The sequence below is a fragment of the Molothrus ater genome, chromosome 3 (assembly GCF_012460135.2).
Source record: "Molothrus ater isolate BHLD 08-10-18 breed brown headed cowbird chromosome 3, BPBGC_Mater_1.1, whole genome shotgun sequence".
NCBI classification, from domain to species: domain Eukaryota; kingdom Metazoa; phylum Chordata; class Aves; order Passeriformes; family Icteridae; genus Molothrus; species Molothrus ater.
In genome coordinates, this window is record NC_050480.2 from 48,853,859 (window position 1) to 48,871,168 (window position 17,310).

The following is a 17,310-nucleotide window of genomic DNA, read 5'->3' on the forward strand; positions in this document are numbered from 1 at the left end:
GCACCACACTAGGCAGAAAAAAAACATGAGTTTTCCCTGATAATATTCCAGATTCTTTCACACATTCAAACTATGAAGCAGGAAAAATTTCCACAGACACTTATATTCCTGGGCAAACTGTCTTTTTTCCCTATCAGCAGAACAGTGTAAAAAGCAGGCTTTAAATAGCATTCCAAAGCAAACGTCACTTCCTTTATCATCCCAAACCATGGAAGATCCTCAATAAGTTTCAAGCCAGTAAAGAGAATTTAAATGAGAACTATATACCATGAGATCCAAGGAAAATTCAAAATGAGTAAGTAATTATATAAAATTTCAGTCAAGGCTCAAGTAGCAACACCAGGTGGCTTCAACTAGAGGTTTGCAGAGTGAGTAAAGCTGACTCAGCAACAGAATAAACACAGTGATGAAGGTTCAAAATCTGCTGCAATGCACTCTGAAAATTGCACATAAACTAAACCAAAACTAAACAAAACCAAACAGATATGCTCATGCAAATAACTATTTGATATATTAACAAATAGAATCTTTCATTTTTTCTTAAAATATAGTATCAAATAAACATTTGATACAGATGTTCAGGAGGAAATTGAGGGAACAAACACTGCACTACTTTATCTGTTTTCACTGACATTTTACTAGGAGTATTCAACAAGAGAAAAACCAAAGTATATTTAACCAAAATTATTCTAAACAGTGAACCAAACAAAATTAAGTAGTACATCCAAACCAACATTACCTTGGAAAACCGAGCATTTATCCATTTTGTAAAGGTTTTTTTCTGTACATCATTGTGTTCATCTGGAGAAAGAGAATAAGAAAACAATGAGTGAAGTTGCATTCTTCTTAATCCTAGATTGTTCAATACAGGTCACATTAAATCCTGTCCTGAGACATGGGAGAATTTTTTTGTCTTCTCTATCAATAAAGCTGTACAACCATCCACAACACTTTAGTACTTCCAGAGCACACAATTGCTTTGCCTTTGCTAGTAACCACAGCAGCTCCTTTGCATTAGAATCAGCCTCACAGCACCTCCCAAGCGGGTTCCTGATGCATAAAGTTCACAAGCTTCCCATCTGGTGAAAAACAACCTACGAAACCATGGGCTTTTAATTAACAGACTTTGTCAACACCTTTTTGCCTGAATGCATTACTCCAAAAGGTGCTGAGGCCCTTACTCAAGCTTCTGATGCAGATAATAGCCTCTGTGGTAGCAAAGCTGCTGGGACAACCCTTGAAGCACTGGCAGCCTTACCCACCCTCAGCCTACTTTTGCACCTGAGTTCAGAAGAGTGTTAGTGATCAGTCACAGACAAGTTCAGCCAAGGTGTGGCAAGGGCTCAGCAGGCTTCGCTTCAGATGCCCTGCTGGTGTGACACCAAAGTACCATCACCTAGGGTCTGTGAGACAGACAGAAGGAGCCAGCAGGACAAGGAAGAAGGGCAGGGAAGTGCCTGTAAGTCAGAGCAGAGGGAGGAGCAGTGGCCTCCAGCTGGGCAGAGAGAAGGCAGCTTCCCAGGATGCCTAAGGAAGACATTTAGGAGTCACCTGCAATTTTACAGAGCCTATCCCACTAAACCAGGGTGAGTCACTTCCAGCACAGGACAGACACTCCTGCCTGTATCACAGGACACATCTTGGGTAAATTGCACTGAGCACTGCTAAAGGGGAGCCTGTGCTTCATCACCTGTACTTAAATGACAGTGAAATAACTGCTGACAACCAGACTAGACTAGGGAGGTTCACCCAGTATGGATTTACAGGTCTGCTTGCCACAGACAAGAAAATACACACATGCAGCTTGTCAAAGGCTTCAACCTCCAAAGCCCTGCACAAACCACAGCCAGGGCAGTCAGTGCCTTACACCAGGCAAACTGTTGGACAGCTGCAGCCTGAATCAGGAGTCTCCAAGAGCCCTTCAAGACTCCATCAGCTTCTTGGCAGACCAATCTTGAGATACCTTTCAGGTAACCACAACACACTGCTGTCTGGAATGCTCTCTTGCAGAACCTCTTGGTGGCAGCTGGCATCAATTTTTCCAGAATCCATTCCACCAAGCAGCAAACCACGATGGTTTTCAGACTAACTGTCCCTGCACTTGGAATGAAGCCATAGAAAAAGCCTGATTGCAACTCAAATTTTCTACTTCACGTAATCATGAAAATTTATGCAGTCTGAAGCAATATTAGATTATGATTAAAAAGCACCACTTACAAGATCATATATCTCAGCAGCAATTGAGACTGTTGTACAATTTCATCTATAAAATCCAGATATTAAAAAAATAAATTTAAAAACGACAATACAACCAGAAGATTTATATAGATAACCTGAACATTTCTAATTTCTGGCCTAATACAGAAGCTGACACTATCCATGTAGTCACATCTCATATCTAGCCAAAAAGCTGTTACACACAGAAAGAAACCAACAACCAGGTATGTTTTACCTAACAGCAAAGAATAGTGGCTAGAGCTCAGTCCAAATAAAAGAAGTCACATCAATAAGAAATGAAGTGTCATGACAGTTGAAAAACTTAAGCTGTATGAAACTGTTCATATCCATCTAATTAAAACCTTAGTTCTGGGCTTCTTCTGGGCTACAGCTAAAAAACCTGCTTAGGACACAAGGGTGCATGTCAGGAGCCATTGTTTCACCCTTCCATGCCTCTCCTCTTTGGCAGCTAAAGCTGATCCAACAGACCCTACTCTTGAGTCACACCTCAAGCTCAACCAAACATCAAAGCACAATAACTGAAAAAATTTTTCTGAGCAAGCTTCAAGATAGCTATAGCACGCCATGCTCAGAATGCTGAAACTCAAGGTGTTGTTTCAGGGGAGTATAATTACCTAAGACACTTTGTTAACCGTCTTTTCCCCTAAGTGGCATACAGCTCCTTACCATCAAAGACAGAACCAAGTAACTTCCTGCTAGATCCTAAGTATCCATCTCACAGCAGCCTGACAGACAATATGAAACTCAAAAAATTTTTTAAAAATAATACATTTAATCCTTTTTCCCCCTACAAGTCTGTTTCCTTTTTTTCCTTTTAAGACACAGGAATGGACTAGATTGGTCCAACTGCCGCTGTTGGAGCAATGTTTTCCATTAGCTGTAACTTCAAATACTGTTTGTATTGAACATAGCGAGATTTAAACATATTTTCTTTCTAAATATCGTTCACTAACCAGTCTGACCCTTTTGTGCCAACACCCCCAACTACACCCCTATGTACCATGATGGTTTCCCAAGGCTCCATCTGCCTTTTTCCTTCCTTAAGCATCTGTGAGAATGAAGAGTAATACCACAGTTTAAGGTATCACATTCTTTTAACAGCATTGCTCCTTAGCGTGATAAAGAGAAAGAATAGAGAGGCCAAAAACAGTTGTATGACTTGTTAAAGGAGAGCAACAGTTTTAAAAAGGGTCCTGCATTTATAAATCCTGTGCAGTAGGAGCTCTACAAACCCCACTCTTGGAGGGTTCAGCCCCTTCCCGAGCACACACATGGCAGGAGGTGACAGCTCTCCTCAGCATTCCCTAGCTCCAGCCTGCCAGGACTACCTCAGCAGCCTTGCTCTTACAGCTCCTCCCCACCACCATAGTCCAGCTTGTGGCAGTGCTCCTGCTAGGTGTGCTGCAGTAGCACACACAGCACTTACTAAAAATCCAGCCCCTTTTCTCTCTTTTCAAAAAAGAGGGTTTTCTAGGAAGGGGAAGGAAAAACATCCACCAAAACTTGTGGGGGGATAGAATGTAAGAAAATAAAGATAGTGCAGAAGGTAGTCTCACCCCTGAGGAGCTGCAGCTGTACTGATCACCAAAGATTAGGAACAGGCCTGCCCTTAACAGGCCACAGCTGTGTCCAGTAAGAAGACAAGTGCTACAAAAGAGTGGGTTAGCTGGGTGAGGGGAGAGTTGGAGTTTGTTGGCTGTGCTGTGAAGAAGGAGTCAGTGCTGTGAGGAGATGCCCGTGAGAAATCTTCAAGAAGGTATGGGAGCTTTGCAATAGGATGACAACAAAAACCCACATTTTTGATAATTACAAACTACTTAGTCTTGATAAAAGATTTGGTGAATGAAAGAATATGAATGTATGTACCCCTACTATCCCCTAAGGAGCAGTGCATCCTTTCTATTTCTTAAGCAAGGAATAAGAACCCCCACAAATCCCATCTTCCTAGAACATCCTGGTCAGTTATAAAATCCATAGACAACCTTTGCCAGTCAGACTCTACTCTTATGCTTGCTTTACAAAAGCCTCTGTAACTAGCATCTCTGGAACTAGCTGTTACAGCTACAGTTTTGTCAAGCTTTCACCTATAAACTCCTGAAAAAAAAAAAAAACTGAAATGCCAGTGCTTGGATAACAACATTGACAAGTTATTTTATCCTTCAAAGTAATTTTCTATAGATTCCTACAAATTTCTAAGGCTAACCCCTGGAGTCTGACATTCTAATTCGGATAACAAATTAGCCACATTCAGTAAAAAAAACAATATCACCATTGAGCGAAGCACACAGTAATCCAGCCAGTCAACTTCTCACACAAGACATTAAAAATGTCAGCAAGTTACAGCCCAGCGAGAAACAAATTCACCAAGCTGCTAAAACATTTGTTTCCTTTCACACTGCTGCAGCCTGACAATATAAGCCAAGGACTGACTCAGGGCCAAATTCTGCTTCATTACCTACTGACTGTTTCCTCTCTCTGCCTGCCCTCCAGTCACTTAATGGACTAGTAATGGACAATGTCAGAACAGTTTGTTCCTTTAAGAGGAAATAAAAACAAACCTAAACACACACAAAATTAAACTCTTGTGATGACAAAAGAGAGAAAAGCTTCCTATCCCAGATGCCTGCTTCTGTTACACAAGATGATGTATGTCCACCCAACTGGAGTGTGCTCAGAACAGCCGGCTCCTGTGAGATCAGATGCCCAGTCTGTGTCCTGGCACTCAGCTGCCCCCAGCAGCCACTTCTGTAGCCTCACACACCTCCACCCACAACACCGTGCTTTAACTTTGTTTGGGGCACCTTGAAAACACAGCTCAACTCCAATCTATTACCTTGTGAATGTCATGTTGGAGAACAAAAAGGAAAGCAAAAATTATCTAAAAATAGAGGTAAAAACAAAAGCCTCACTGGATTGTGGTTTGTCCTCTACTCAACCTCTGTTTCATGCTGAAAGAGAGTTTTCTTATTTCTCCAAAACATGTTAAATGCTTGCGAGACAGAACTGCATTATTTAGCTTTTCAAAGACAGAAGTTATCACACCCAAAACAGCTGGCAGAACAGCACTAAAATGAAAATGCCCTGGAGAAGCATAGACTTGATTGGCAAATAAAGTACAGAAATTGCCCAACCACTCCGGCATACATTACTAAGGGTCATCTCACATTTGAAGACTTAAATTTGCCTTCACCACCTCGTTATTTAGGTTCTCAGCAAAGGAATTTAGAAATAAAAGAAGGAATTAGCCTGTGGGTTTCAATTAAGACACTTGGAATGTAACAAGTTAGAAATATCCCTTTGCCTAAGCCTTTAGGCAATTGAGAGTATCTATCGTAGATACCACCCCTCTCAAGACTTGCACACCCATGAAACCCTGACAACAGTAACAAAAAGAGGGATAAGGTTTATATTCCTGGACAGAAAAAGCCTTTTGAAAACAACTATCTTTTTGTCAAATTCAGACTAATTCATATAGCAAAAGACACAAAATAAGCATCTAAAATTTGAGCACCGAAACCAGCACAGTTTTTATCCCTGTTAGCAAGAAGCAAAAAGCCAGGAAGCACCAGTTTGTGACCACCAAGCTCACAGAAGAACCCCTGAGTTCATTGTGAGTCCTGGCTCCTGACTTTATCAACACAGAATAATCTTTATCAGCAGGTTTTGGGTTGGGCCTTTTTTAAGGATTGGGGGGAAAAGGGGAAGGTAAGATGTTTCATTTTTTTAAAGGAATGAAAAGCAAAAGTTGAGATTGTACTGCCCATTCTCTCTTCTCTTGCAACACCAGGGTAGAAAAAAATAGCTCCAGCAACACATAATTTGCTTGTAAACTTTCACCTTTGTGCTGCAATTTTAATTTCTGCAATCAGTGGTATGCACAAAGCTTTCCCTCATTCCTTTTCCTTCTCTCTCCAAACTTCAGCAGTTGGGCAAAAGTAGAGTAATATTAATAGTGTATCTAACATTAAAAAAAAAAAAAAGTAACAACTATAGAATATAAGCATTAGCCCCAAAAAAAATTATGCAAAAAGAAAAGTCATGCACCTCTCACTACCTGCTGTTTCCCAACAGCAGACACCATCAAAAACAAGACACCATAGACGAGTAATGAGGACCACCCTCTGGTCCTCACCAAAGTGTACTGTAATTGTAAGCTAAATTGTGTTTACTTCACAACAAAAAATCCCCCAGCAACTGATAACCTAGAGGAAGGCATCCTCACAGCTGAAGGAACATTAAAATAGCTGTTTCCATACCTCCCAACAAAAGCAACCTAACACGCCACGCTGTGGTCTCAGCACATTGGAATGATGATTAAAAGGGAGGTATAGATAACCAAGCTCTCAGGAGACAGAAATAAGGCTCAGCACGGAGCCTGACAGCCCACGCTGCTCAGCCAGTGACCCTGCTGCTTTCATGGGATGACAGTGCAAACCCAAGAGCTGTAAGCAATGTCCTGAGGCTGCTCCAGAACTGCAGGCAGTACACAAGGCTGCTCCAGAGGATCACCAGAGCCAGAAACCCCACATGTCACTCCAACAGCTTGCCATGGGTCCCTAACAGCAGGTCAAACCAAGCAGCTTCAGCTTCCACTGCAAGACAGCCCTGTGAAGCTTTCACGTATAATACAAATACATTTGAGCACATATTTCACAAACTGCCCAGCACATGGAAAGAGAAAAGAAAGGCAGGTTATTCTTGCCAAAGAAGACATTTCTAAGCAACAAACAGGAAAGCACTTAAAGAAAAAAGGACAAGGTAAATTTATGAGTACAAATAAAATCACAAACTAGATTTACTACAGCTGGTTTTGTTATGAGCACAGATTAGGTCTTTGAATTTTTAAGTGGTTATAAAGAAAATAGAATCCACAAGTTGGTGTTAGCCATCTGCTCCTTTTTCTCTGCCCAAATTAGAACTGTTATTAGGCTCACTTGCACTTGTGGAGGTGATTCACAGGATATAAGGTCAAGGGATTGCTGTGCTCAACTAGCTTAATCTTCTCCATAACAGAAGAGCCATCCCCACAAGCCCCTCTGCATATCAGAAAGGAAGCAGAGACAACAGATGTCAGACACCCTGCACAGGCACAAGTAAACAAGATTGCTTGGACAGAGAAGGAAGCCAAGCCATAAACTGTATATATGCAAGTAGCTCTCTTCTAGTTATGGCAGAGTTTCAAATCAGGCAGACATCACAAACAACCTTGTTTGAACATCTTCAGGAAACAATGCTCACAGTACAAAAGGAAATGTTATTTTGTTCTCTGTGACAGGCAGGTAAAGACAGTAGCCTGAAAAGTTATTCACAACACTAAATTTTTCTGCCCATTCATATTCCAGTGTCCCTTCTATCCCAACTCTTTCAGTCAGAAGTTTTCCTATTTTTCTTTTCCAACAACCCAAAGGCTGCAATCCTAAACTTTCCTCACTCCCTGTCTTTTTGCTCCAAATAGTAAAGCCCTTCCTGATCCACCCCTCAAAGCTGCCTCTGTTTTACCCACATTCCTAGATTCTATCATCATTTCTCTCTAAAACTCTCTAGGCCAACAGCTAATCACAAACAGAAGCCAATTCCTGAGATTTAAATAGTAATACCTGGCTCCCACATATAACTACATGCTCCAATTTCCTAAATTGAAGACTAAGAATGCTTGGCCTCTCACATATCAGTGGATGCCCCATTAGTGCCAGCTGCTGCCCACATCTTATCTGGCCTCTCACTGCATCTCCCAACCCATCCCAGCACACAGGCACAGGCTACAGGCAGCTGGGTATGCCCCAGGTTGTCCCTTCACATGCACATGCTGGCTGGCATATTTGACTGGTATGTTCACACAACCTCTAGCTGCTTTCTTAGCTCTATAACACACAATTAGGTTTACGAATACTGGATTAAACTTCCACTAGTTACTAAAAGTTGAACTAGTTGTGCAGGAAAAAAAAAAGACAGGAAGACAAGTCTAATAAGAGTATCCCACTTTCCTTGTGAAAATCGATTTAATCAACAGATTTCAAAAAACTGTATGCTGTTAACATTTTCAAATTTACACAAGGGCTATTCAGATGTTTCTGAAAGGAAATTAACCAAGCATCTCTGGATACCGACCATGTAGGAGCCATTTCAGTGAAAGCAGTGTGCAGACTACAGTTTTTTAAAAAGAAATGGAATTCATAACCCCATGGAGTTTAAATGTTCAGTCCAGTGTAGAAAACAATCATAACATAACACCTTGAGCAGCTGAGTTATGCAAAGGCAAGGTGTTAACTTTCTCAGTTTGATTGCTTCAAACCTCTGACAGTACTTAGAAATCCAGCCTTAAGACAAAGAAATTGCATATGTGTCCTGAGGAAAAAAAATAACACTTGTTTGCACAGTTTTATTTCATCTATGGAAGGCAATAAAAAATAAACTTTCCAATTATAATTAATTCAGAAATTAATAAAAAAGGTACAGAAGCATCCTTACAAAGCCCTAACACACTATCACTTGGAACAAGATTTCTACACCAAAAACAATGAGCATGTATAGTTTACACACCCAGGGCAATTTTGTGACTCTTATAATCACTGTAATATCAATGTAAGTTTTCTGGCAATTTCATGTGGATGTCTCAAGGATTAAGCAAGCTTTCACCTCTGTGAATCCCATTGCTTTTTGCATTGTTTCTGGAAAGCTTAGTAAAATTCTAAGTGTTTTTGTAGAAAGTACAGTATGGTAGAGGCCAGGAGGCATCTTTGGAGATCGTTTGTCTAATCCAACTCCCCAGTGAAATCAGGTTACCCCAGGCCATGTCCAGTCAGATTTTTAACATCTGCAGTGACAGAGACTTCACAACCTCTCTGAAAACCCAAGACAGGGTTTCAACAAAAATGGAGTTTCCTGTGTTTCAGTTTGCACCCCTTCCCTCTTGTCCTTTCAATGGAGTCAGAGGAGCGTAACAACCTTCTTTGCATAATCCTTTCAGATATTTATAAATTTCAGTAGCATCCCTTGGATTCTGATCCTTTTCTTCTGGCTGAACAGTCCCAGCTCTCTGTCTTTCCCCACAGGAGAAATGCTCTAGTCCCTTTATCATATCGTGGCCCTCACTCCAGTATATTCTCATCTCTCCTGTCCTGAGGAGTCCAGAACTGGACCAAGTACTCCAGGTGTGGGATCAGCAGCACTGAGAAAATGAGAACACATCCAAGAACATGCAGCAGGTTCATGTCTAAAGGAATTACAGAGAAAGGAAGCAAGATTTTTCACAAACTTGCCAGCAGCATCCCCAGGTAGCCAAGAAGGTAATGGCACCCTGGCCTGTCAGAAAGTGTGGCCAGCAGGTCCAGGGCAGTGATCATCTCCCAGTACTTGGCACTGATGACACCACACCTCAAATCCTGTATCCAATTTTTGGCCCAACACTACCAGAAGAACATTGAGATGCAGGACTGAGTCCAGAGAATGGCAAGAGTGAAGTGTTTAGAGCTCAAGTCTTATTAAGGAGCAGTTGAGGGAGCTGGAGGTGTTTAGCCTGGAGAAAAGGAGGGTCAGGGGAGACCTTATCTCTCTACAACTGCCTGAAAGGAGGGTGTAGGCAGGTAGGGTTCAGTCTCTTCTCCCAGGTAAGAAGTGACAGGGCAAGAGGCAATGGCCTCCAGTTGCACCGGGGAGGTTTAGGTTAGACATTAGGAAAAACTTCTTCACTGGAAGGGTGGTCAAGCATTAGAACATGCTGCCCAGGGAGATGCTGGAATCACCATCCCTAGAAGCATTCAAAGGGCACATGAGCATAGCACTTAGCAATATGGTTTAGTAAAAAGCTAAATAATTTAAACTGCATAACAAAGCTTCTACACACTTCTGTCCAGCTTATAACAATTGACTAGCACATTTCAATTCTTCACAACTAAGACTCATACCAAGTGATGCTACCCTTACAAATTCCTGGGCAGGCAACACTTGGAAGATAGAACTGGGGGAAACTGTTGCATACCAATCTTGACAACCAAGTTAAGCTCAGTCTTCACAGAAATCAAATAGACAAAGGAAGTTTAAAAAAACAGAAATTGTTTATTTTGTTTCTAGAAAGGCCAAGTCTGAGCTTCTTTGGCTATTCCATTATTTTGTCAAGGATCATTCACTGATGCCTATAAATTATCTACCTTAGCCTATTAACCTCTCTTATTACTAAGATGAAACCTGAAACATAGAAGATTTAAAGGAAGCTCCTAAAAGTCACATAGTGTAGTAGTGCTCTAAAGACGAAGGAGAAGCAAGCAGAAAGAATAAACAGGATAGCTACAGAATTTAAATCCACAATATTTGTCAGTGCAAGCTACACCAAATACTCTCATTTCTATCCCTAAAATAATCCAGAAAGTTCACTACAGAAATGGTGACTGTAAGTTCACCTGCTTTTAGCTTCACATGACCAACACAAAGAATGCTAAATGCCTAATACTGGCCATCCAGCCCTAGTGAGGAAGATTAGGTGAAGGGCAAGTCCAATTCTTGAGATAAATTATTTCCTTTCCTAGTTACATTTCTTTGCTGGCCAAGGAATATTGCACCACTGGGGAAGGTTCTACACCTTTGTGCAGAACCAAAATGCTAAGCAAATCTTTGAGAATTTTGCTCATGACAAAATTACAGTTCCTCTTCTAGAGGTAAGAGGAAAGAGTCATAAAGGTGTCTTAGCCACTTGGTGTTTTTAGTGAGACATCTTAATGGAGAAAAAATAAAAGAGAAATTGGAGTAAAGTATTATGAATGGTCCCTTTTTATGGCTTCTGGCAAACATAAGATTTTCTTTTGTCATTTGATCAGAACAGCAGTAAGTTGAGGCACTGCTAATCCTATATCCTAATTAAACTCTCATTTCCTTCCCTGGCTTAGTCATTAATTAGTCCCCAAAGCTGAACCCCCTCCTGATTAACTGCTCTGAAAGTACATAAATTCTGCTTGGCAATTGCAGGACAAATATCTGGAAGACATTAAACCAGGTATTTATGCAATCGAGCAAGCACTGACGACCAGTGTGAGCCCACAGTGTATTTCCCACTTCAATATACTCTTAAGGATATACCACTCTCAATAGTGTGAGAAAAACTGGAAAGATAGTCTGCTCTCATAAGACTCCACCTGGAGTACTGCTTCCAGCTCTGGGGCCCCCAGCACAGGGAGGACAAGGACCTTTTAGAGCAGATCCAGAGGAGGCCTCAAAGATGATCTGAGGGCTGGAACAGCTCTCCCATGAAGACAGGCTGAGAGTGCCAGGGTTGTTCAGTGGGAGAATTGCAGCCTTCCAGTACTTAAAGGGGAGCTACAAGAAAAATGGGGAGGGAGACTATCAGGAAGTACATTGATAGGGCAAGGAGTAAATGTTTGAAAGGGAAAGAATATATGTAGATTGCATTTAAGGAAGCAATTCTTTGCTATAAGGGTGGTGAGGCACTGGAACATGTTGCCCGGAGAAGCTGTGCATGCCCCATCCCTGAAAATGGTCCAAGCCAGATTAGATGGGGCTTTGAGCAACCTCATCTAGCGGAAGATGTCCCTGCCCATGACAGGGAGTTTGGAACTAGAAGGTCTTTAAGAGCCCTTCCAACCCAAACTGTTGTACAATTCAATGAAAATACAGCAACAGAGCAGTCAAAAGGAGACCAAGCGAAGTTCAAAGCCTACCAACCCTTTGGCAGAACCTGAGCCATAGGCTTTCAGCTGCCCTTTGTTTAGGCAAAGGATTAGATGCACACATCCCATTCCCCATGTTTTTATTATTTAATGACAAGCTTTGAAGAGAACTGTGGTAGAGCCTGTGCAAATGTAGAGTTTGATTTCTGTCATTCTAACATCTCAAGTGGTTTTTCTAACATCTCAAGTGGTTTTGTGTACAATTTGGAATTGACACATCACCTTTACCTTTGTAGAAAATGGCTAAACAACAAAAAAAATCACCTAATGAAAACAGATAATTACATGCCATATTAGTACTGCTGCCTCTGGCAACTATTCCGGTAGATCAGTCACACTCACAGGTATAATCCTGTCCTGGGTGCTTTTTCAGAGAAGGTTCTTTTGCATGCCTTCCCAGTGCTTAAGTCAGGCAAGAAGCAGGCTCAGGATTCATATTTTTTTTGCCCTCTGCCAAAGGTCAATGTCCCTGAAGCAGACAGGTGGTGTCTATGCCTCAGCAAGGACAGAGCTTGCAGCCTGAATGTTGCTAGCCTGAGGACCAAAATGATGATAACCACCAGTGAAACAAGAAAAATGAGGGCACTAGTATAAACTGGCTAAAAAAGCCAAGACAAGCTTATGGAATTAAGAGTCCACAAAAAGATGCATATAATTTATGGCTGAAGAGATCCCTGAACTGTAAACCAGAATGTGAAAACAAGGTATTTTAGAGGACTCACCATTAAAGATGTGCTTATGGAAGAAGTATTAGCTCATGGTATCTACCTGTGGACACCCTTACATACAATGATGAGGAAATGATGAGAACTGCATGGGAGATCAACTCTTTGCCAGCAAGAAAGACAAGCTATATAGCAAACCAAAATACCAAGTACAGCCTCTGCAGCAGACAAAAGCGTTTGATGCAATGCAAAATACTCTTTTCCCCAAATCAGTGGTTTATCTTGAAACAACTCAGGACACTTTTAATCAACAAAAATACTTATAACTTTCCAGTGTCATAGTAGACTAAGATCAGTCCTTAACCCCCATCCCAGAAAAAGCCAGGATAAGATCACCATTGCTGGGTCACATAAGGCAAGGAGGAAATTCTTCTAATGCTTTGATACCCCCACTCTCACCCGACCCCAGAAGAAAAGCTATTTGCAAGTAGTGTCACATATTATTTCTAGCTACAAACAGTTCTACTGAACAAGTAATCTCCCAAGATGCATGCTATAATCATAACTAGAACAAGAGCTGTGCTTAAAACTGGGGTTCAGCACAACATCCCAGTCTGACGTTACCTCTCAGCACCTTCTCTGCACATGCCCAGCTCTCCAAAGAGCCAGGCACACATTAGTTCTGTCAGACCTACCCATGCAAACACTCCCAAGTACCAGACAGCTCTGGTGAAGCAAAGCCCAACTGCTCCAACACATTTGAGCAACTTGTGAAGGTCTATATTGATTTGCTATTGCTCAGAATAAAGGGTCAAATGAGGGAGAGAAAAGAGATGGGGTAAGGAAAAGATGTACTCCTCGAAGCATACAAAGAGACTAGCTCTCTATGAAAGAAAAGAAAAACTCACGTGGTTCCCCAAAGGGGTTCAGAGAAGCCAGTTTTCTATTTTTTGTGAGTGAGAAAGCTACTACAACAACTTCTGAGTGAGAAAGCTACAACAAATTGACTCCATGCACATTTACAAGAATTTCAAAGTCTCAATAAAATTATGCATTTAATTTACCACAAACTATAAAGCTCAGTGTCAAAAAAACCTCAGCAACATACTCCACACTCTTCCAGTTATGCAGATAAATGTAACACGTCAATGAAGGTAATAAAAGACAGATTCTTATTTCTGAAACTAAGACATAACCTTTCACAGAAAGAACAGGTGGTATGGACAGGGTCAAATAAACAGAACAAAATCACAAGGTCATCTCCTAAAGATGCTGCTGTCGTCATATGACTTGCCTTTGAATCTTTAGCTTTGTGTACTATAAACTTGATATGGGGAAAAAGTGGGGAACGCATCTAGAGAGTACTTTTAACTCAATTTTTAAAATTCATTTCTACAAATTAAAAAGCAAAAAAAGTTTACCTTCAACACTCTGCATTGCTAACTATTGCAAATAATTTCAGTATTTCTCACAGTTTCACCTGCATCATACAAGGTAAAACCAAAAGTAATGTGATTGATGAAATTTGCTACAACTTTTAAGTTGTCCCACTTTAACATACCATCTTAAACCACTGTAATATAAATACAGTTGAAAACCTTTAATAGTTTTAATACTAAAGTTATTACAAGATTTTTCTACAGTTGTTTGTTCCTTTGGACAACAGTCCTAAAAACTAAATCACAAAACCACTTCTTATTTTTAAGAAACACCCCAAACACCATTTTCATCCCTGACACAATGACATAAGAAGCTTAATTTGCCTAATACAGATTAGACCTTCATACCTGAGGATCTCTAATTTCACTGTGTCAACTACCACTTCCAATTTTCCACAGGACTGCTACACTAAGGCAACTCTTACAATTACAGTATTTTCTTGTCTAGAACACAATAGCAAAGCAGCAGCACAAAAAAAGAAATAAAACTTTTTAAGCTGGAAAGAAGAAAGGAAGTGGGACGTAGTAGTAAGGATGTACAGAAGGGCACATGAACTCATGCACACTGCTGTCTGAAGATCATGGAACAAGCTGCAATACAGATTTCATATTTCAGGCTGTCCACCACTGACACACAAGCAGAAGAATGATCCCTCACAAAAGCCAAGTGCTCATGAAGCCTACCACAAAAGGAGAAAGGAAAGAATTCCTGCAGCTGTACAGACATCTGCAAGTTGGTGTAGCAGAACCAAATGCATCCTAAATGTCAATCCCCTACCTACCTGCTACTTGCCCAAACAGCACAAGAGACATCATCACTGTCCAACAGGCTTGGAAATGAAAATTCACATTGATGAGTAACTCAAGCAGCCAGAAAATGCAGTCTTCTTTTTTTCATTGAATGATTCTGCTAAATACTGCCTGTGATCCCCCTCAAAGTTACTAAGTCCAGCTAAGAGCTCTGGGAGTGCTTAAAAGGCAATACAGACATGCTTTATCCTGCAGCATCTTTTGAGTCCAACCGTGAACTGGCATGACTGCCTTCACAAAATACCATTTGCAGACTTCAGTTTATTCAGAAACAGAAGGCTCAAATTTTGTAAATGACAAGTGAAAACTGAGTGAAAGGGGAAAAGTGCAAAGGAAGAGTCAGAGTGGACTTCTAAAGAGGCTAGGGAAAAAGGCAATATATGTGAAGATTTTTGCTCTCAAAAGAATTAGCATAATTAAGAGATGACTTAGCAACCTTTTATGCATATTTCAATTTTGGTGCATTTAATTATAACCTTCTACATGAGGGAAAGACTTGTCTGCAGCCCTGCAGAGATAAGTATATATTATTAACAACAACTTGCTAAAAACTGAGCAAATAAAAGCTCAGAAACTTTAGTCTTGTCACATTGTTCCACTCTTTCTATTCATGTGACAACACTTCACTGTTATTCCTCAAGTCTTTACATGGGTGCAAAAAGGAAAAGCAATTAATACTGACTACCAACCTTCTAATCCCTCAAAAGCAGAATGAAATTTGGGCTCAGTAAGGGAGCATTAGAAGATGACACACAACTCCAGCTGCTCAGTTGTAATACTGCACCTCTTAGACATGAACATTATAGAAAAAAAACATGGAAATCGTCAAGAAAAACTTGAATTTCTACCTTTTGTTCTCTAATTTTAGCATATTAGAAGAGGCCATGCAAGAAAACAGTATATGAGGATACTCATTCTTGGGAGAGAAGGAAGAATTAGGAAAGCCTAATAGTGCCCAAGGATGAAACATGCATGTTTGTATTTATTTTATCAACTATGACACAAGTTCTTAATCTGGACCATGTCAGTCTCCAAACCACAGGACAGCAGAAAAGAATTTGAGGAGGAGGAAGATGTAGACAGAAAGCAGGTATCAGTTAAGACAAAACCTGAAGAGTTAAGACACAAATGCAGAAGTGTTATAATATAAGAAGATCAAGAAAAATAAAACAAGCCTGAGAAATGGAAGATATCAAATAACTTCAAAGAGGTATTTAAGCATAACAAAAGGAGAAAAGCTGAAGGTTACACAAGAAACCACCACAGCAGCAGGAAAATCATAATTGTGCAAAGTTAAAAAACACACACCGTGTCACTTACCTATATCAGGGAGATTTCCCCAAAAAATCAGTTTCTTTGACAACATAAGACACTGGTTTGGAACTTTAACTTTCTTAACTACACTCTTGGTTTGTTTCTTTCAAAGGTGCAGTAATTCACTTATACTGGCACAAGAACTCAACAGGAGAATGAATATGCAAAGACAGAAACAAGAAAAAAAGCTTATTTGATTTATCAGACATGAGAAAGCACTCTTCCACTGCAAAGTAGTCAACAATAAAACAAGAGAATCAGAGGTTATCTATTTGTCTCAAAAGTCTTCAAGAGCTAGTGCTAAGCCAGTAGAGCATTTCCCCAAGACCTGTTACTATTTGAACCATTTTACAGGAACTTCTACCAACTCTAGCATCAATTTTGCTCTGCTCCCCCAGATTGCACTATGAAAAATAAGATGGCTAGAGATTCATTTATAGTGTCACATTCATTTTTGAATTGAACAAGGAGCAGTGGCCCTGGCAGGACTGTATGCTAAACTACTGAACTGATGAAGAACATTTATTTTTCCTAATTCTTCAGCCACTGATAATTTGTATATATAGATCTGTTTGGTTCTGTTTAGGTTTGTTAGGGGTGTTTTTTGTGGGGTGTTACATTTAATGGCTAGAGTAAATTTTTTTGGCTAGTCTCCCATCTTACAGAAAAAGAGCACATTCACACTGTCAAAACAGTAGCTAATTATTTACCTGATATTACTCTGCTGTGTATAATGTTCAAGGATATTGAATAGGACAAGGCTGATAGACTATACATGTTGTCACTGAGTTCTGACTCACCCTCTATCCCTCTGGAGGGTGACAGCTACCAAGCATGCAGAGGGGACTGGAGACAGGGCACATTCAGGAATAAGGAACACCATGCCCCAGGACTTCAGCAAAAGGGGCTAGCAAATACACCCTGCTCCTGCTGATGCTGGCTGTGAGCCAGCCTCACTGCTCCTGCAGGCTCCTTCAGCTGATGCCATCACAAGCAGCAGAACACTGCACGTGCTTAGCAGCTGGCCAGGACCATTCCAAGATGCTGCAAGCACTCAAAGCAAGACTGTATGCCTCAAACATGGGCTTCATTTGTGTAGGTTTGAGAGTCACACACAATAAAGGCAGGCACAAGGACACACTGTCATCCAAACCCTGCTCCCACAAG

General features: G+C 40.7%; 1 protein-coding gene across 1 annotated transcript in view; it reads right to left on the minus strand.

Moving 5' to 3' along the window:
- The window catches only part of UTRN (utrophin), a 341,691-nt gene that overhangs the window by 283,415 nt on the left and 40,966 nt on the right, over positions 1 to 17,310 (minus strand). Inside the window, exon 3 of the mRNA XM_054514244.1 lies at positions 740 to 801. Within this exon, the coding sequence (XP_054370219.1) occupies positions 740 to 801 (62 nt within the window). The remainder of the gene's footprint in view (positions 1 to 739; positions 802 to 17,310) is intronic.